Genomic DNA, 20202 nt, shown 5'->3' with positions numbered 1-20202 from the left:
TATGTTCTTCAAGTACAAAATCGAGTCTTAGAGACTCGAGATCTATGTGGCATTATACCGCCAACTCACCAAGTGGGAATCGAGTCTTTATGGCTCGAGTTTTAGATTGAAATCGAGTTTTTGAAACTCAAGATGCTAGTTTGCATCATTCTTTTAAACCCATCATAACTTACGATATGCTTCTTCCTCACACTGCTGCTCTGAAAATATCCCCCTAGTTAATGGTTTTAAGGTTGATTATTTTATTCATATGAGATTGTGATTCAAAGTCAAACCAAAGAAATAGCGCTTAAGAATGTTCTTAAACAGGTGTATCATTGCGGAAGTTCAAGATCGACCCCGACCCAAGTGTGAATGCTTAGTTTATGTATTGAACATGCCAAGATCATGTTGGACTATTTTTACTTTTTTATTAACCTGTAGATGCTACGGTTGGTTTCATACAATAATCAGGTTCTTCATTAAGGCAAAAAAATATTCTAGCTCAGAAATTTTGTTATAGCCTCAGTCTTTGATTGGCAGGTACAAAGAAGCATTCATAGAGAATCAAATCCAACGGACCAACATAGATAATGGTCATAACACTGGACATAGGAAACAAAAGGCAAAGCAATGAAAAATTGGCAAGTATTGATTATTCTAGACAAGGCTAAATAATCTTTGGTGGCAGCATTGGCTGCAATACTAATGGTAAGGAAAATATTAAGTTGCTTGCTACAAGGGAAGCTATCATTCAAACAAGAAAGATGGGTTTGCAAAAGTTGATTTTGTTAATCACTCCAAAGGAAATTGAGAGGAGGCTAGTTAATAGTAGAGTGTCTGCCATGTGATAGTGTGCAACTGCATTGGAGGTCAAAAGAGCTACAGAGCATGAACGGATGAGAATGTGTTTTTACTGTTCCAAGGAATGTTACAGAAGCAGCTTATATTCTAGCTAAGAATTGCGGCTAGTAAATATATGAATATTAACAAAGTGGTGCTAATTTTTAAAAATACTCCTCAATGTGTGTGTGTGTGTGTGAAGTTGTATAGCTTGCAGTGTTTATGTCTACAGTGCTCCATCTCCCTGCTGATAGAAAAATGTCCAGTCAGTTTGGCACTTCACCCGAAGAAAGATTAGTAAATCATTTTCAGCTTATTTAGATTAAGCAATCTAATTTTCTCACATTTAAAGATTAAAAATTCTAATAATTGGCATGAAATCATTAATAAAACAGTGAAGCATCTGGTGGACGAAGAGAGAAAGAAGGCTCTAAATACTACTAGCATGTTGGCTGAAATGCCAGAGCAAAGTTATGGACAAGGATCCTCTTCATTTCAAGTGAAATGGATTTAATCCTAGTCCTTGGCAGTCGTACCTCAACTCACCACCCTCCTCACTGGGAATTAATAAGATGACAATTGATAGAAGTATTCTTTGTATACAAATCTTAACACCCATGATTTTTGTTTCCAGATACAGCGGTTACAAGATTTTGATAGAAGCACCAACATTTCCACTCCATGTACTTGGAATTGAATACATGAAAGACTAGCTCAATTGGTACATGCACAGATTAAACAGAAAATCCAGAGTAAATTTTAAGCAGAAGACAAGCAAAAGAAATAAAAAATAAAAAATTTACCCTATCATTTCAGTTTAAGGACGCCTTCAAAAAGATACATGTACAATCAACATAGATAGATTACAAGATTGGCGTATATAGCCCATGCCAGATGATATTTTCAACCAAAACTTACTCTAGAAACAAAAAAATAAAATACACATGGTGCCTTTTTACACTTGAAAGGGACAAGACTGGATCTACACAGAACTTGATCAAAGACTTGACATAAATAGTACAACTAACCAAGAGAGATCACAAAAATGGTGTATTTAGCCCATCTCAACTAAAACAATCCGGATAAAAAATGACTTCCTTCAGCTATTTACCAGTAAAAGGACTGGGCTTTATCTGCAACAAAACTTGCCTAAAGACTATCAGCAACGCCAAAACAAGAAGAGCAGAGTTGGTTATTGGTATATAAATTGGGAGGATTTCCTTTTATTAAAATCTTCACCTCACACTTCTTCTTGGTCATCATCAATTTCAGCATTAGGTACTGCTACCTCTTTCTCCTTAATATAACCATACTTTCTGAGAACCCATAAATTCATACGAATAGCATTGCCTATGAACACAACACTAATTAGCACCAACCAGGTTAAGATTGATATCGAAGTAACTTCACGCAGCGTGCCTTGCACTTTACTTGGGGACATGTGACGAAGAGAGATAAAATAAGTTACCACTTGTGCAGTGATGGCAGTCCACAAAATTACCATTTGAATCCACATCCATCTCCGACGTTTTATAGGTAAACCACTGACAAGTAGAAGAATTATGCTTAGAGATGCAAGGAAAGCAATTGTGTTGAAAATCATGAACTGACCATACTCAATTGTATCGGTGTATGCCATGACTGCTGTTCCAGCAATATGAGGGTCTTTCACAGGGTTCCCATTATCATCAACAGTGAGGTCATCTTGCCACACACCTCCTGGTGGGGTTAATCCAGCTTGAAAGGCCACAGTTGCAATAAGAGATGCCACCACCATCAATGCACTTCGCTTCCTACCAAGCCAATCAGTATGTTGATGCTTCACTGCTGGCCTCTCTGAACCACTCTCTTTCATTGTTAGTGTTGAGGTTAGAGACTTGGTTATCCGGGGAACTTTTTTTGGAGCCCATTCATGCACAATTGGATGTGTATCTTTTGCACTTAAAGCCCCAGCACCTCGAAGTAATTCCTCAATCTCCATATCCCTCAAATCTCTGGGACTCTGAATCAGAATGTCTAAAGCTGAAGAGCCATTTGTATTCAGTGCATTCACATCCACACAAGTCTTGGCAAGCAAAAATTTTATGGTCTGCAAAATTCATGCATACCCTTTTTGTAAATGAATTGCAATCAACAATACAAGTTAAAATCATTACTTCCATAAGATAAGTCTAAAACATACTTAATTCTTCAGCCTAAAAAGAAAGAGGCAGGACTGCCTATTTACAATTACACAATTAACCAAAAATACAAACAGTATGATTTCTGACATATGTTAAATTTACAGTAATTTGAAAACACCAGAAACCCAAGAATTTCAATCAGGTGGGATTTTTAATCCTGTTGATATGAGATCTAGTTAAGGCTGCTAAGTTCTTTTCTTTTTTTCCTTTTGTGATTAAAATGGTAGGTGCAAAAAGCTGCTAAGTTTAACATCGTAAAGGAAAAAAACGGAAATTCCACATACAATAGATTAACTACCAATTATTCTCTTAAGTCTTAACATTTTCTTAACCCAAAAACATTCTTTTCATTATTTTACTCAACATTAGCTACCTTATTGCTGAAGATTTGGTCACACATTAATACATGTTGCATTCCCTAAATCTCACATACCATATTCTCACTCCTAGACAAAGATGATTAAGCCTGAAATATAGTCCAAAATTATATAATCAAAATCAAATTACATCAACCAATCTTTTTATATCTATGCAATTAAGCATAAAATATAGAGCAGAGAAAGCATACCCCAATCAATCCAGTTACATCAAATAATCATTAGCAATTTAAGTATAGAAAGCATATACCTCAATCTGCTTTTTGGACACAGCAATATGCAAAATAGTATTCCCATCACAATCCTTCCAATTCACCAATGTATCATCTTTCCCAATTGCATCAACCAAAACTTTCAACCCCTCCAGCCTATTATGCCCCACACACAACTGCAGCACCGTTTCAGCTCGGTCCGTGAGCACCCGAGTGGACTCAGTCTTGACTCGTACCAACTCACTCACCACCTTAACTCGGCCCTTGACAGCTGCCACGTGTAGTGGGGTCCTCCCTTCCTGGTTTCTCACCATGCAAAGCTCAGGATCCACCAACAACAGCTCTTTGACAATCTCCAGGTACCCTTTTGCTGATGCAAGGTGCAAAGGGGAGGACCCGTGTGAGTCGAACTCGGAGGCCAACTCGGGCTTAAGACTCAGTAACTCCTTGACGAAACCCAAGTGGCCCAACATGGAAGATATGTGGAGAGGAGTCTCTGATACGCAAGAAACAATGGTTCTGTCAAGAAGGAGAGGGTCTTCTAAGAGTAATTCTTTGAGGGTCGCAATGTTTCCTTCCACTGCTGCATCTGAGAGCCTTTTCTCCATCTCTCTCTTCCGCTTTTTTTCCTCTCTATGTGGAAAGTTTTTAGTTTTTTGTGTCAGTCTGAGATTTCTTAAGTTCGGGGACTTTGATGAATGTAAGCTGTGTTGGCGATTGGGTGTTGTAAAGAAGACAGCAGCCGAGAGACTTGAATGGAAAGTTGGAGAGCAAGCTTGGTGGATATGTTCTTGAGCTCAAAGGTTTGGAAGTTTGTCGGTTTTACCGCAAATGATAATAATTTTTTTTTTAAAGTATGTGAGGCCATGTATGTTTAGGAAAACTAAAATAGAAGTGGGACCCGAAGAAGTTTCCTAACATTGTTTGACTTTATTTAGAGCATTCACGGAATCACGACTATTTTAGATTTTTAGTTCTCAAACTCCTAAAAAACTCATTGCATCAGTCCTGCGTAGAGCTAAATTAATAAAGTAATAAACTATTTTATAATAATTTGTAAAATTATTAATGTAACTAATTTCTTATAAGTTTTTATTTAGACCTATTTTTAATATTATTTTTTTATTTATCAATAATTATTCGTTACATTTATTGTTTGTAAAGGACAAACTTACGTACAATACTTTAAATACTGTTCCTACCACCGCTCCCCCTTGGTGCAGTGGTCACTTTACAAGTATAAATGCTTGTGGAGTGTGGGGGGTAAGGGCCGGAGTTCAAATCTCCAGGAGGAAACTTCACACACATACACTTAGATTATGCTAGAGTAGAAATTCTATCTTATATATATAAAAAAAATATTGTTCCTTAGGTTCCCCTCTTAAGATTTAGACATGTAACTAGTTAACTAAAAAATACATTTCTATTCATGAGAAAAAATCCACATGGAAGAATCTTAAAAGAGGAAACTAAAGAACAATACCTAAGTACTGTACATAAGTCTTACTCTTTTGGAAAAAAATTTATATCTCTAGCATTATTCATTTTTTAATACCAAACTACAATAATGAGTAAATTGCCATCTTTGGTATTGAAATGGTAATCACAAAAAATCAATCAGTATATATACATAGACACACACACAATTCTACCATGTGGCCACTTCATACGGGATAGGATGCTGTTTAGCAATGTGGCACACTATTTATAAAAAAAATTAAAAAATTCTTAAACCACATTAGAGGTAAAAACAAATTTAAAAATAGGGACTCTTTATTTCTTTTGGTTCAATATTTCAAGACTAATATTTGTTTTATTTTATTCAGATTTTTAAGACTATTATTTGTTTTATGTGGTTTAATGTTTCAAGATTTTCCTATTATTTTAAAAACCGGACCCACTAGTTCAACCAAAAATCAGTCCAGCAAAAAACTGAAAAAAACTGATCAAGAATAAGGAAAAACTTGGAATTGGTCCGTTTTTTTATTCTTTGACTGGTTCAGTTTTTAAAACCATGATTTTTCCTCTTTCACATACACGCACACACACAAATCTCTTTGCATTTCATTCACCCCTTTTCACTTCTACTCCTTTATATATGCATGCTCATAGCCCTTTATGCCATCTCATCTCAAATATACCAAGACCAAAAACTATGTCATTTTACCTTCAAACTTTCAATGATCCCTACATAACTCCAACATTGTCGTACTATTTGATTCTAACCTGTATGAGTAGGTGACCAACGAAGAGGGCTTGCATTTTTTATTTAGTGACAGTAGCTTATAGTTTTAATGTTAAAGTCGAACATTGTGAACTTTGTGAAGGTTGTGATTTGCTTTGAGTCTTTGGGTGTTTAGGATTTTGATTTGGGAAAGTCATAAATGTATTTTGTTTTATAACTAAAGAAAAAAAAAAAAAAAACCTTCTAATTGATAATTTATGAAGTTTGCTATATTTTTTTAGAACTCATAATTTGTAAGCTTCTTTGTAGGTATTTTTGTGCTATTTTGTGCGGTATGAGCCATAATGATAAAAAGAAAATTTAATAGTGATTTCAAAGTTTTTAACCTTTTTTAAAGGATATGGAAGGCCAACTAAAGGCAATTAAATCTTGAAAAATAGATATGATTTTAGCCAATTTCTCTTTATTTAATCATGTTCTCTTTATGTTGATACTTACAAATGATTTCCTTAATTTCGTTAAGACAATGAATTGAGTGTTTAAGATTGGGGTCTCCATATTTGGTTGTGAGAATGGATTAGCTGAGTAAGTGTTTAAGAGGTTGCTTAAATTTATATAATTTTATGATATAAAAGTATTTCATACTTTAAATTCTTATTTATAGATTTCAAAATCATTTAATTAGTTTGAAAAATAAAGTCAACTTTTAACAGTAAATATTATAATTTTATAGTATTATACATTTAAATAAAAATAAAATTTTGAATGAAGAAAATCAAGTTTCAAAATATTTAACAATATTGTGGGCAAATATAAATATAATACAACAAAATAAGTATTATATGTAGGTCTTAATATACATAAAAATTATTTTAAATAAAATTGTAAAGTATCTACACATCACGCAGGATATCATCTAATATTACTTTAAATAAAAGTTAGAGAGAGAGATTTGAGTGGTAAAAGAAATGATAAAGAAAGAATAAAAAAAAAAGAATATTTAAATGAAGTAGTAAAAACATAGGGTATTTGATGATGGGTGTATTGTAAAATGAAATGTTAAAATAGATAAAACAGTTTTTTAAATTGTTAAAAGCTAAATTTTGTAGAACCATTGATGTGAATGCTAGGTACTTGGATTCTACTCCAAATTCTTATTAAAATGACTCATACCGTTCAAACTTTTAAGTCATTTAGACACACTTATTTTTTCTTCCAAAATTCAAAAAAAATTTACAATTTTCTATGTAGTCTATATCTATATCTAAAAGTTGATTGGACACACTTATTTAAAATTCATACGCGTAACATTTATTATTATTACACTTCCGTTTAACCACATTAGCATCCACCTATTTTCAACGCTCTCTTATTTTTAGTTTTTTTTTTCTTTTTAATTTTTCAATTTATTGTTACACAGTCTTCAACCTTTCCACATCTATTTTATCTTTTCATCTCTCCATTGTTATTTACCTTAATATTATTCTTCCTCTGTCATTTTATCTTCCTTTATTGTTGGTTTTATTCATTTATTGATGAGCTTAGTAATGGGTTTTATTTATTTTGGGTGTGGAAAGGAAGATGTTGTTGAAATTTGAAGCTGGGAAGAAGATTGGTGAGGATTCAAGTAATAGGAAGTTAAATGAGATTGAAGCTATAAGCAAAGCCCTATAGCTAGAAAAAAAAATCCAAGTAGGAGTTCAATTCCTAAGGTCAATACTCGTCCAAATTGATTGGAAAAGCCCACTTATATGATCCCAATTAGAGGCTTAAACAAGGTGAAGATGACTTCTCATGCAAGGAGAAGAAGTCGTCCATTTGGAATTGGAGGCATTTTCTAGACGTGGCAAAACGGGCAGGTCGGGTCAGTTCGGGTTCGGGTCGGGTTGACCTGATTTTCCAAATAAGCTTTTACTTTTTCAATTAAAAAAACAAATCAATGACATTGACAACCTGTTTAGAGAAAATGAATAAAATCAATTCAGGAAATGAATTGCACTTAATACCACTTGTTAATATCCTTTCAATTATGACAATTTTGAGCATGACAAAAATTATTTATAGTCATAAATTCATGATGGAAAAAGTCTTCAATGTTAATAGTCCACTGTCAAAATGCATATAATTACAAGTTTACAACTTCAAAAAGAGAGATTTTAAAACAAACAAAACAAGTAAGCCAGCAAGTGGAGCATCCGAGTATATATGCCAAGAAAGAGAAAGATTGGTCTGAAGATTTAAGGACCGAAAGGACTAAGAAGAGAAGATTTAAAAAAATAAATATATAAAAGAGAGTAGAGGCATAGTTGCACAGAGAGAAAAGAGTAGAGGGCAGAGGCGGAGAAAAGCTGAAAGGGTACAAGGAAAGGCGCAAGCTTTGTGTGAAACTAAAAAAATGTGAAATGTGTGAAAGTGTAAAAAGAATGGCAGAGGCGCAAGAGATAAGAGTAGAGGAACTGAGGAAGCTTTGGCCTTTGTGGTTTGTCACGTTTCACATTTGTGCCTTTGGCTTTGGAGTACAGCTAGTCAACTAGTCAAATTGAATGAGATTTTTTTTTTAATGGTTGTCTTGTGTTATCTTGTCTCATTCTCTCATGTCTATGAAGCTTCATTGGCTGTGAAGCTCAAATAGTCAAATTGAATGTGAAGCTATTGTCTTGTTTTGTCTGTTATTTATATCTATAATTTATTGACTATTAGTTATGGTGCTTTGTGCTTTATGCACCTAGTATCAGGACGTAGTCTAAGGGTCTGTTTGGATAGAGCTTATTGCTGAAAACTGAAAATACTGTAGCAAAATAATTTTTAAATGTGTGAATAGTGCTGTGGGACCCATTTTTAATATTTTTTTCTGAATAAAGTGCTTGTGGGTCCCATGAACAGTGCAGCTACAGTGCGTGAATAGTAAAATTGGTCTCCTGCACAGTGAAATAACGTGCATGAACAATACCGGTTACTGTTCATGCACGTTGAAAAAAAAAAAAAAAAAAAAAGCTACAAAACGTAGAATCTGAAAACGTGGCAACAATAATTTGTATCCAAACTAAGCTTAAATATTTTTTAAGAAAATTTTTTTAAACAGGTTGGGTCACGAGTTATTTGGATCGGGTCGGGGTCACGGGTCAACTCATTTTTGCTTCGGGTCAAAAAAATCAGGTTGGAGCCAGGTATTTTTCGGGTCAGGTCAGAAAATTCTAACCCGTTTTGCCATGTCTAACCTTTTTCCCATATCTGAAACTTTAGGTCTAACTGTTGCTTTTCTCTCCTAGTCCATTTAGTTGAAGGGTTGCCCTTAGATTTCAATGGTAGTAGTCTTTGTGTGCATTGGAAGAGGTGAGATGGGATCTTGGTGACTCGTCTGACAAAGGTTCTGCAAGGCATGGTGGAGTTTGAAGAGAAATTGACTCTTACATGCTTAGTTTATGGTAGTTAGAGTGGACCACACTATTCGACAAAGTATGAGGCGAAATGTATTTTGATAGAAGCTCGAACATTTCCATTCCATATGCTTGGTATTAAATATATGAAAAATGTGGGTTCTAGTTAACTCAACTAATAAAGTCTCTGATAGTTGTATAAGAGATCTAGAGTTCAATCTCTGCCTACACTAAAAACTAATCGATGCCTTGATCTGATGATAAATAGTCATTATCAGGAATGGATACCATAAGTTGAAACAATTGGAACATGCACAGTTTAAATAGAAAATCCAGAGATTAAATTTTAAGCAGAAGACAAACAAAAGAAATAAAAAATAAAAAAATTTACCCGGTCATTTCGATTTAAGGATGCCTTCAAAGAGATGCATTTACAATCAACAGAGATAGATTACAAGATTGGCGTATATGGCCCATCCCAAATAATATTTTCAACCAAAACTATCTCTAAAAACTAAGAAATACATAGTGTATGTGGTATCTTACACTTGAAAGGGACAAGACTGGATCTACAAAGACTTGACATAAACACCAATAGTGTAAGGGTCATATTTTCATGTAATTGGCATATCCTCCAACAAAATGCACTCTGCTTGTAATTAGGTAGTATCTAAATGGTTTCAAGGTTGAATTATCAAGTGGTATTTTGAAGACATGAAGAGTACTCAAGTTACAGTGCTAAAAAGGCAGAATAGAAGATCTCGATACCTAGCTAACATCTCTTGATCTCTAAAGATTTAATGAATCGCGATACTTGCATTGATATCTTTCGACGTATCGAGCCATACAAATTTCAACTGTTCAAATTTGTTTTTAGCCCATTATGACCAAAGCCTTCTAGGGTTTTGTGCCTAAGGTTTCGAGAGACATAAAAGACATATTTTATAGCTGTCATCAAAAGAGAAGACTAGCACATAGACATACACTGTACTACACACTCCTGTGAAGTTGCTGTGACTCTTATGCGTCTTAGGGTTTTGTACTAAGCCGCTTTCAAATTGACAAGTGTCGATTAATGAATTATGTACCCAACAACAACTCTTCAGTTTCTGGAGTTAGTGGATTCTTGTAAAAGTAGTAGTCACATACTAGGATCCGTACAATGGAAGAAGTATTTTGCAAGATCAAGTTTAATTGAGGATTTGAATAAGGTTCAACTGTAGGTTGATATTTTGGGATAAGTCGAATAGTGTTAAAATTTCTTATACTTGTACCTCCTTGTTTTTTATTAGCGGATTCTTGAGAGTGGTGACCTAAAATTCACTTGGTAAATGTTTTTGTCTTGTGAAAGTTTTCCCCATTTGATAACTAATTACCGTGTCAAATTTACTTTCTGCTACATTTTAGATTATTTGATTATTTATTTGTGCTTACAGGTTATTTGCATGGAATTTGATCTAATTAATCAAGTGGGGTAATTGAATTAATTAACTGGGTCAATTTATAACCCAACAAATAGTACAATCAATCAAGAGAGATCACAAAAATGGTGTATTTAGCCCATCTCAACTAAAACAATCCAGATAAAAAAATGACTTACTTCAAGCAATTACCAGGAAAGGTCTTGGCTTTACAGCAACAAAACTTGCCTAAAGACTACTTCCTCACCCATACTACAAATAGCATTCCACTGATGACTAACAATCTGGGTTATCATCAACACTAAAACAAGAAGAGCAGAGTTGGCTATCAGTATAAAAATTGGGAGGATTTCCTTTTATTACAATCTTCACCTCACACGTCTTCTTGGTCATCATCAATTTCAGCATTAGGTACTGCTAACTCTTTCTCCTTAATATAACCATACTTTCTGAGTACCCATAAATTCATACGAATAATATTGCCTATGAACACGACACAAATTAGTGCCAACCAGGTTAAGACTGATATCTCAGTAACGTCACGCAACATGCCTTGCACTTTATCTGGGGACATGTGACGTAGAGAGATAAAATAAGTTACCACTTGTGCAGTGATGGCAATCCACAAAATTACCATTTGAATCCACATCCATCTCCGGCGTTTTATTGGTAAGCCACTGACAAGTAGAAGAATTATGCTCAGAGATGCGAGGAAAGCAATTGTGTTGAAAATCATGAACTGACCATACTCAAGTGAATCAGTGTATGCCATGACTGCTGTTCCAGCAACGTGAGGGTTTTTCACAGGGTTCCCATTAGCATCAACTGTGAGGTCATCTTGCCACACACCTCCTGGTGGGGTTATTCCAGCTTGAAAGGCCACAGTTGCAATAAGAGATGCCACCACCATCAATGCACTTCTCTTCCTACCAAGCCAATCAGTATGTTGATGCTTCACTACTGGCCTCTCTGAACCACTCTCTTTCGTGGTTAGTGTTGAGGTTAGAGATTTAGTTATTCGAGGAACTATTGTTGGAGTCCATTCTTGCACGATCGGACGTATATCTTTTGCACTTAAAGCCCCAGCACCTCGAAGAAATTCCTCAATGTCCATGTCCCTCAAATCTCTGGGACTCTGTATTAGAATGTCAAAAGCTGTAGAGCCATTTGTATTCAGTGCATTCACATCAACACTAGTCTTGGCAAGCAAAAATTTTATGGTCTGCAAAATTCATCCATACCCTTTTTGTAAATGAAATGCAATTAACCATACTAATTAAATTCATTACTTCCATAAGATAAGACTAAAGCATACTCAATTCTTCAGCCTAAAAAGATAGAGGCAGGACTGCCTATTTACAATTACACAATTAAAGAAAAATAAAATAGTATGATTTCTGACATATGTTAAATTAACAGTAGTTTGAAAATGCCAGAAATCCAATAATTTCAATAAGGTGAGATTTTTAATCTTGTGAAAATGAGCGGTAGTTAAAGCTGCTAAGTTCTTTTCTTTCTTACTTTTGTGATTAAAAATGGTGGGTGCAAAAAGCTGCTAAGTTTAACATTGTAAAGGTAAAAAAATGGGAAATTCCACATACAACAGATTAACTACAATTAATTATTCTCTAAACATTTCCTTAACCCAAAAACATTCTTTTCATTATTTTACTCAACATTAGCTACCCTATTGCTGAAAATTTGGTCACACATTAATACATGTTGCATTCCCTTAATCCCACATTCCATATCCTCACTCCTAGACAAAGATTAAGCCTGAAATTTATAGTCCAAAATTATATAATCAAAATCAAATTACATCAATTGACCAATCTTTTTATATCCATGCAATTATGCATACAAACTTTAGCAGAGAAAGCATACCCCAATCAATCCAATTACATCAAATAATCATTAGCAAATTAAGTATAGAAAACATACCTCAATCTGCTTTTTGGACACAGCAATATGCAGAGTAGTATTCCCATCACAATCCTTCCAATTCACCAACTCATCATCTTTCCCAATTGTCTCAACCAAGACTTTCAATACCTCCAACCTATTATGCCCCACACACAAGTGCAGCACCATTTCAGCTCGGTCCGTGAGCACCCGGGTGGAGTCAGCCTTGACTCGTACCAACTCACTCACCACCTTAACTCGGCCCTTGACAGTTGCCACGTGGAGTGGGGTCCTCCCATCTTGGTTTCTCACCATGCAAAGCTCAGGATCCACCAACAACAGCTCTTTGACAATCTCCAGGTACCCTTTTGCTGATGCAAGGTGCAAAGGGGAGGACCCATGTGAGTCGAACTCGGAGGCCAACTCGGGCTTAAGACTCAGTAACTCTTTGACGAAACCCAAGTGGCCCAACATGGAAGATATGTGGAGAGGAGTCTCTGATACGCAAGAAACAATGGTTCTGTCAAGAAGGAGAGGGTCTTCTAAGAGTAACTCTTTGAGGGTCGCAATGTTTCCTTCCATTGCTGCCTCTGAAAGCCTTTTCTCCATCTCTCTCTCTCTCTCTCTCTTTGTGGAAAGTTTTTAGCTTTTTGTGTCAGTCTGAGATTTCTTAAGTTCTGGGACTTTTGAGGTTATTTGATTTGTGAATGTGAGCTGTGTTGGCTATTGGGGTGTTGTTGGTGGAAGCCAAGGAAAGAAGACAGCAGCCGAGAGACTTGACTGGAAAGTTGGAGAGCAAACATTGAGGTTGGGGAAATGTTGAATGCTTGAGTTCAAAGGTTTGGAATTGGAAGTTTGTGACCAAAGAAAAATAAAATAGAAGCGGGACCCGAAGAAGTTTCTTAACATTATTTGATTTTCTTTAGAGCATTCACACTCCGCAGCTATTTTAGTAGTCAGATCCCTATAAAAACTCACTAGTGCCAAAAGTTAAATTTTTTAACGGTAAATACAAAAAATATTATTTAAATTAAAATGAGAGAGAGACTTGGCTGATAAAAAAAAACTAAAAAAATAAAGAAATAATATTTAAATGAAATAGTAAAAATATAGAGTATTTGATGTTAAAATAAATAAAATACTAAATGTTTTAAAACCTTTAATCTGAATGCTAGATACTTGGTTTCTACTCCTAATTATAATCCAAATGACTCATTCTAGTTTTACTTTTTAAGTCATTTAGACATTCTCATTTTTTCTTCCAAATTCTAAAAAAATTCACAATTTTCTATATAGTCTATATCTATATATCTAAAAGTTAAAGTGTAGCCTTTATTATTGTAGTGTTTTTGTTCAATCGCATTCTCATCCACTTATTTCCAACCATCTCTCTTATTTTTAGGTTTTTTTTTTTTTTTTGTTATTAATTTTTCAATTTATTGTTACGCTCTTTCCTACACCTCCCTTTTTTACAATTTCATCTTCTACTTTAATATACTCTTTCTATATCCTTTTATCTTCCTTTATTTTTTACTCTTTTTATTCTCATTCTCTTACTATAAATTTACAATTGTCTCTCCCATTCTATGCATAGTTTTTTCCACACAAAAAGTTTTCTCTCTCTCTCTCTCTCTCTTAATTTTTTTCATTTTTTGGTAGATTTTTTTTTACAAAAATGTTCTTGCATCTCTGCTTTAGATTGATGAATTTTTGTGTTTTTTCGAATGCTAATTTGGGTTGATGTGATTTATTTGTGTTTTAAAATTGTTATCTTTTTTTCTTTTCTTTAATTTCATAGATGTTATATATAAAAATATTATATAAGAATATAATGATATTTCATTACATAACATAACTCGAATAATTTGGTTTTTATTAATATATATATATATATATATATATTTTTTTTTTATTTTAACTTTTTTCTTCTCATTGTATTTTCTATAAATTTGTTATATTCTCACACATTATCTCCTGAAAAAGTGATTATTCTCTCTCTCTCTCTCTCTCTCTCTCTCTCTCTCTCTGGTATTTTTTTTTTATAACTCGATTTTGGGTTAATATGTTTTGGCCTTATATTTTGAGTTCCCCATCAAAAGTAGTGTATCTCCCTCTTAGATCCCTGGTTTGATTGATTTTTTTATTTTAATTAATACCTTTTCATCTATAATCATTTGAATTGATACTTAGTTATTTTGGAAGTAAGAATTTGAAATTATATCAAAAATCAATCTTGGCTATGCATTTTGTGGGGGGTCGAGGACCGAGGATGAAGATCAAGGGACGAAGGAGATCTTAATTAAGGATGAGGGCTGAGGACTCAAGGACAAGGTTGCATGGAAAAGTACAAAGGGTAGACTGGTGATATAAGGGAGAGAAAGAAAATATCTGGTTTTGGGGTAGACAACCTGTGGACTCCGCATTGAATGCTCTGTACTTAGTTTCTTGGCCGCATTAAATAAGGAACAACAACTTTATCAGCTGCATTGATGTGAAGGTGACCTGAACAGTGCGAATCACAACTAGTCAGTTCCTTTCCACCACCTTCTACAAGTAATCGGACTAGTGTTAACATGAGAAAGGGGTTAAGGGGAGATTGACGTTAGAGATGCAAGGATGAAGGAGTATAAATAAGGATGGAAGAGGCTAGAGGAGGGGGGGGGGGGGGAAGAAGAAGTAAAAGAACTCTGAGAATTGAGAGAAGAGTGATAGTTGAAGGTGATAGATTCCTCCTCGGGCAAGCTTGTGGGAGGGTATTTTCTATTCCTTTTATGTTAATTGATGTTCTCAGGACATATCTGTCCGTTGTTGTTGTGTTCCCTTTCTACAAATTCTTTGTTTTAGGCCTTGGGTGATTGGATCCACTTCCAGTTTTAAGTGGGCTTTAATTTTGGTTGGATTTTTTGGTCCTTACACATTTGAATATGCCTATCAATTATTTGAGTAATATTAAGTGTAATTTTGTTATGAGTTTTGATTATCATAATAATCTCCTTTAAGAGAATGAATAATTTGAATAATTTATTTAAAACTTAAAAAGTATAGTTGTAAGAAAAAAATAATAGAAAATTATAGAGCACTATAACATAATTTCAAAGAATATGGACCAACTCATAAAAGAATAATATCAATTGAACAAACCTAAAATAATAAATTGATATATTGATAGAGATGGAAAGATAAAAAATAATTTTAAAAATTATATAAATTTTAGGGAGAACAAATTATCTTTAACAAATTTTAGAGAACAAATTGTATATTATACCACAATTAAAAAATAATTATCTATTCCTATGCATTGCGTGAGTCTGTGACTAGTCTATAATAAAATCAAACAATATAGGAGTTCTAACTTACACAAATTTTCATTTTCCACAATCAAGATTGTAGGCTAAATGATTAAAATGATCAAAGTGTTTAATTTTTTTACCACTTTTTGGTGATTAATTCTTACGCATTTGGTAGATCATGGCTAAGGGCTTTAGAAAATCTCAAACAAGATTCTCTTTGGAATATTTGCAGTTAATAATTAGTGTCTGCTTGAAAAAAATTTATTTAAGTTAAGCATATATGTTTAGTGTCCGTTTAGAAACATGTTATCTAACTTAAACATATGTGTTTATTGTTGTTTAAAAACAATTTATCTAACTTCTTGTTGAAAGTAATATAAATAAGGGGTAGTTGTATATAAGTGACTGTCATGTTCTAATTTAGAAGCTGTGCCTGCATTCGGTTATGTACATAAATTATGCACTTCATTTTTAGAGAGAAATTATACACAAGCTAACGAGTAATGTGCGAATCAGTTAATGCGCCTTTAGTCTCGGTGTGTATTAATCACTATTTTACGGTTAAGACTTAAGAGTGTGAATGCACTATTTGACCTGGTAATAGTAATAACATGATAAAAATACATGACATTTCTCGCACATGAAATGAATCATTTTAACGGTTTATTTATTACTTATTGCCCTGTTTAAATAAACCTGGACGGTGGACCCTGAACATCAACCAACGCAGGGATCAGAATAGACATTAAGAAAAAGACAATACAAGTTGATGTCCAATATGCTAAATCCACATGTTCCATGGGAGGCCAATTTTGACCATGTGACAGATATTTATGTTTATCCTGGCCAATCTTTTCTAGATTTAATTTTAGGGGATTGGCCTGAAAGTCAAACATGTGACGTTTATTTGTGGTATGCTCTTCAAGATTGTAGTTTTATTTTGTATCAAGATCCTCCTGGGGATCTTTTGGAGCTTATTGCCTCGGACAAGGATGGAATGTATTGTAACAGGGCTATCCCTGATCTTGCTGCTTCTCTTTAGTTTTTGTTAATGCAATTTCCTCTTTACCAAAAAAAAAAATGACGTTTATTTGTGGTATTGGGATTCAAGCAAAACCAGTTCTAGGATTGGGGGAATAAATTATCTAAAGAGAAAGGACCAAATACTAGAGAGAGAGAGAAATTCAAATCTTTATACATTCTTAATCTTATTAGTTATTACACAAAAAAATGAATCATTTAGGATTCAATGTTTCCTTACATCCTCATACAATTCTTATTAAGAAAAGAAAGCAACACTTAGAACAGAGCTTTCAAAAGGCTCCCCCATTTGCCACAGAAGGAGACCTCACATTCTCAAACCAACCCCAATACTCAGGATTACAAGGTGCTGGAGAGGACACCGCAATTGGCCTTGGAGTAAATGGACCAGCAGACCCTTTCCAATTTGTCAAGCAATTCATCAAGACATTTCCTAGTTTCCCTTCATTGATGGCCTCATAAACCTTCTCTATATGCTCCCCTGGACTCACCTTCTTTGCACCAGTAAGAACCTCAGTCCCCACTTCGGTCCTCACAAACCTGTAGATTGGAAAAGTCCTACATTTCTTGATCCTGTTAGCTATTGGAAAATCTCCATTCTCAAATCTCTCCCGAGCTTTCACTACCTCTTCTCCAAGCTTTGTCTTCAATTCCTCTAGGAATATTGGTATCCTCTTGAAAATTGAGTAGCCCTTGTCATTTTCAGAATCAGCTTTAGGATCTTTAAGTGCTCTTTCTACAAGTACTTCTCGCAGTTTAGGCAAGAGAGCATAAGAGGGATTAGTGGGGTCGTCAAGATAAGAGAAAACTGGCTGGTGCTCAATAACTTGCAAGAGTTCTTTCTCACAGAAACGAGATTCAAGTAGTGATCCATCTTCAGTAGTGTAAAGGGTCTTCCTCACAGCTTGGAGAACAACAAGTTTCACAACTTCCCTCATGTTTTCCTCCAAATGTCTAAGATCAATTGCCTGACAAAGTGCTACCATGTAAGTGGCAGACATAAGCCTTAGAATCTCAATGGCTTCTGCACTTTTTCTGGCTGAAATCAAACCCAGAGAATTCACATCTTGATTGTGTTGTTCAGCACTATGTACATGTGTAGTCACAGGGTTTGCGAGGTACTGAAGCTCAGAGCAATATGCAGCCATGGCTATCTCTGCACCTTTGAACCCGTAGTCCAAGCTTGGATTAGGCCCACCACTTAAATTGGATGGCAAGCCATTGTTGTAGTAGTCGCATACCAATTCAGAAAATTGAGCAAACATGAGCTTCCCAATTGCTGCAACGGCAATTCTGAGATTGTCCATGGAGACACCAATTGGTGTACCTTGGAAATTCCCTCCATGGAGAGCAATATCTCGAGCAACATCGATCAATGGGTTGTCATTCACAGAGTTGATTTCCCTTTCAATGGAGTGTGTTGCCATTCGAATAACTTCAATCTGGGGACCAAGCCATTGAGGAGAGGTTCTGAGTGCATATCTGTCCTGTTTTGGCTTTGTAAGTGGGTCTTTCTCATTACGAATTTTTGCACCTTTCATGAAGTCACTTTCATCCAGAAGGAACTCCATGATAGCAGCCGATTCAATCTGGCCAGGGTGGTGCTTGAGCTCATGTGTTAGAGGGTCTGTGAACTCGGGCTTACCAAGCATAACTTCACAGAACAAACCAGAGAGAACCTCTGAAAGTAGAGCCAAAATGTTGGCATCAAAACAAACTGTTGCAGCAACAGCTGAGCCAACAGCTGTTCCATTTACAAGAGCTAAACCTTCCTTAGCTTGAAGATCAAATGGACCTGAAATTCCAGCTCTTGTCAGAGCTTCTATGGCTGTAATTTCTTCACCTTCAGAGGTGACCACTTTGGAATTATGCCGGCCAGTTAGTAACCCAGCAATATAAGATAATGGTACAAGATCACCCGAAGCAGTGATAGTACCCCTTAGAGGAAGTTTAGGGATCAAGTTCTTGTTCATAAGCTTGGTCATAGCTTCTAGTATCTCCCACCGGATACCAGAATAACCTTGCATGAGTGTGTTTGCGCGAACAAGCATAGCTACCTTCGAATAACTTGACGGAAGATACTCTCTCCCAATCACTCCGGCATTAAGAAACCGAATAAGCTCAGTTTGAAGGTCGGTAGTTTTGTTGGTGCGCCGGTGTGATGTGGCTCCAAAGCCAGTGGTAACACCGTATGTGTCTGTTCCACGGGAGATATTGTCAGCAACCCAGTTAGCACTTCTGGCCACACGATCACGAGCCACAGCTTCATCAAGGTTAACCTTCACTTCGCCACGGCGTGCAACGGCAGTCACCTGAGCAACAGTGAGTGCTGTACCTTGGATGTCAACGGTTTGCACCCCTGAAAATTGCGACACCATGCGAGAGACTTCATCAAAGTGGTTGCATTGGAGGGCCTCTGCAGCTTTCTTCCAGTGTAATGGGGTTGATATGTGAGATTTTTCCGATACACAAATGGGGTTTGCAGTGTCTTTTGGGAGAGGGAGAGCTGAAGGACGGAAATGCTCAATTGGGCGGCCAAATCCATTGGTTGCCATTGCTGGAATTGAGCAAAGATTTCAAAGGTGAAGGAGAAAAAAATGGGAGCTGTAAAGTTATTTATTATGCAGTGTAGTTTGTTTTTGAGTATTAGAGGGTACTAGTGTTATCTATTTATAGTAGTGACCAAGTGAGTGGGTGGTAGCCAGAGTGGGAAAGGGGGCTGCGTCAATGGTCAAGACTATGTTGTTGTTGAGAAAGGGTGGGTTGGTGTAGAGTCAGTAGACAGAACTTGCATGGAAGCATACTCAAAAGTCAAAAGTTTTAGTTTTAAGTCTACTTCCTCTAGCCAGGAAAAAATGTTATTCAAATGCGGCTTTCTACATGTGGCTTTCTACAATGTACTCCAAAGAAGACTAAATGACCTTGGTGGAGATACCACCCACATAGACATAGTCCTGAGCAACCTTATCCTCTCTATTATAATGTGCACCAACCCAAAGGACGTGTAATTCTCGGTCTAAGCTGAAATGGTTCAGTTCATCTCAACCAACACTTGGTTGTCTTTTCTTTCTTTCTTTTTATTTTTAACTTTTACTTAGCCAATAACTCGTCTACTGTTAATCTCAACCAACCCTCGGATGTCTTTTTCCTTGAGATATTATGGTGAATTTATGAATCACGTTTTTCTGACACACCATATGCTTCCTTGACCAATTAATTAACAAAGACTGGGGGGGAAGTTCTTGGAAATCTCACACTACTTGAGATTCTTTGTTTTTTTTTTTTTTTTTTTCCTTCTCAAACAAACAAATATTCGAAACTTTTAGCCACATTTCACGTTTCCCACGCTATCGTTAAAACTTAGATACGCTTCATCCAAGTGAATCCTATGA

The 20202-nt window shown here is 35.4% G+C and overlaps 3 protein-coding genes across 3 annotated transcripts; all 3 read right to left on the bottom strand.

Annotated features, from left to right (window-relative positions):
* Positions 1 to 1602: 1602 nt before the first annotated feature.
* On the bottom strand, positions 1603 to 4410 carry LOC142642263 (ankyrin repeat-containing protein BDA1-like). Its single transcript, XM_075816601.1, has 2 exons — positions 3633 to 4410; positions 1603 to 2911 (listed from the first exon to the last, which is right to left on the bottom strand). The coding sequence occupies exons 1-2, from the start codon at positions 4200 to 4202 to the stop codon at positions 2063 to 2065; spliced, it is 1419 nt and encodes a 472-aa protein (XP_075672716.1). The 5' UTR covers positions 4203 to 4410; the 3' UTR covers positions 1603 to 2062.
* Positions 4411 to 10703: 6293 nt separating this feature from the next.
* LOC142642885 (ankyrin repeat-containing protein BDA1-like) lies at positions 10704 to 13301 on the bottom strand. Its single transcript, XM_075817327.1, has 2 exons — positions 12519 to 13301; positions 10704 to 11799 (listed from the first exon to the last, which is right to left on the bottom strand). Exons 1-2 carry the CDS (start codon positions 13086 to 13088, stop codon positions 10951 to 10953), a joined length of 1419 nt encoding a protein of 472 aa, XP_075673442.1. The 5' UTR covers positions 13089 to 13301; the 3' UTR covers positions 10704 to 10950.
* A 3643-nt stretch (positions 13302 to 16944) lies between these two features.
* Positions 16945 to 19456, bottom strand: LOC142618976 (phenylalanine ammonia-lyase 2-like). Its single transcript, XM_075792051.1, has one exon. It carries the CDS (start codon positions 19363 to 19365, stop codon positions 17083 to 17085), a length of 2283 nt encoding a protein of 760 aa, XP_075648166.1. The 5' UTR covers positions 19366 to 19456; the 3' UTR covers positions 16945 to 17082.
* Between the last annotated feature and the right edge of the window lie 746 nt (positions 19457 to 20202).

This window comes from Castanea sativa, chromosome 1, assembly GCF_040712315.1.
Source record: "Castanea sativa cultivar Marrone di Chiusa Pesio chromosome 1, ASM4071231v1".
Lineage (NCBI taxonomy): Eukaryota > Viridiplantae > Streptophyta > Magnoliopsida > Fagales > Fagaceae > Castanea > Castanea sativa.
Note: the sequence above shows the minus strand (reverse complement) of the source record. Positions and strands in the feature narration are given on the sequence as shown.

Excerpts from the sequence above, each read along its gene's own strand:
- LOC142642263 (XM_075816601.1), bottom strand. The coding sequence starts at position 4,202 with ATGGAGAAAAGGCTCTCAGATGCAGCAGTGGAAGGAAACATTGCGACC. Across the intron at positions 2,912-3,632 it reads TGTCCAAAAAGCAGATTGAG|ACCATAAAATTTTTGCTTGC; the intron begins GTATATGCTTTC and ends TGAATTTTGCAG.
- LOC142642885 (XM_075817327.1), bottom strand. The coding sequence starts at position 13,088 with ATGGAGAAAAGGCTTTCAGAGGCAGCAATGGAAGGAAACATTGCGACC. Across the intron at positions 11,800-12,518 it reads TGTCCAAAAAGCAGATTGAG|ACCATAAAATTTTTGCTTGC; the intron begins GTATGTTTTCTA and ends TGAATTTTGCAG.
- LOC142618976 (XM_075792051.1), bottom strand. The coding sequence starts at position 19,365 with ATGGCAACCAATGGATTTGGCCGCCCAATTGAGCATTTCCGTCCTTCA.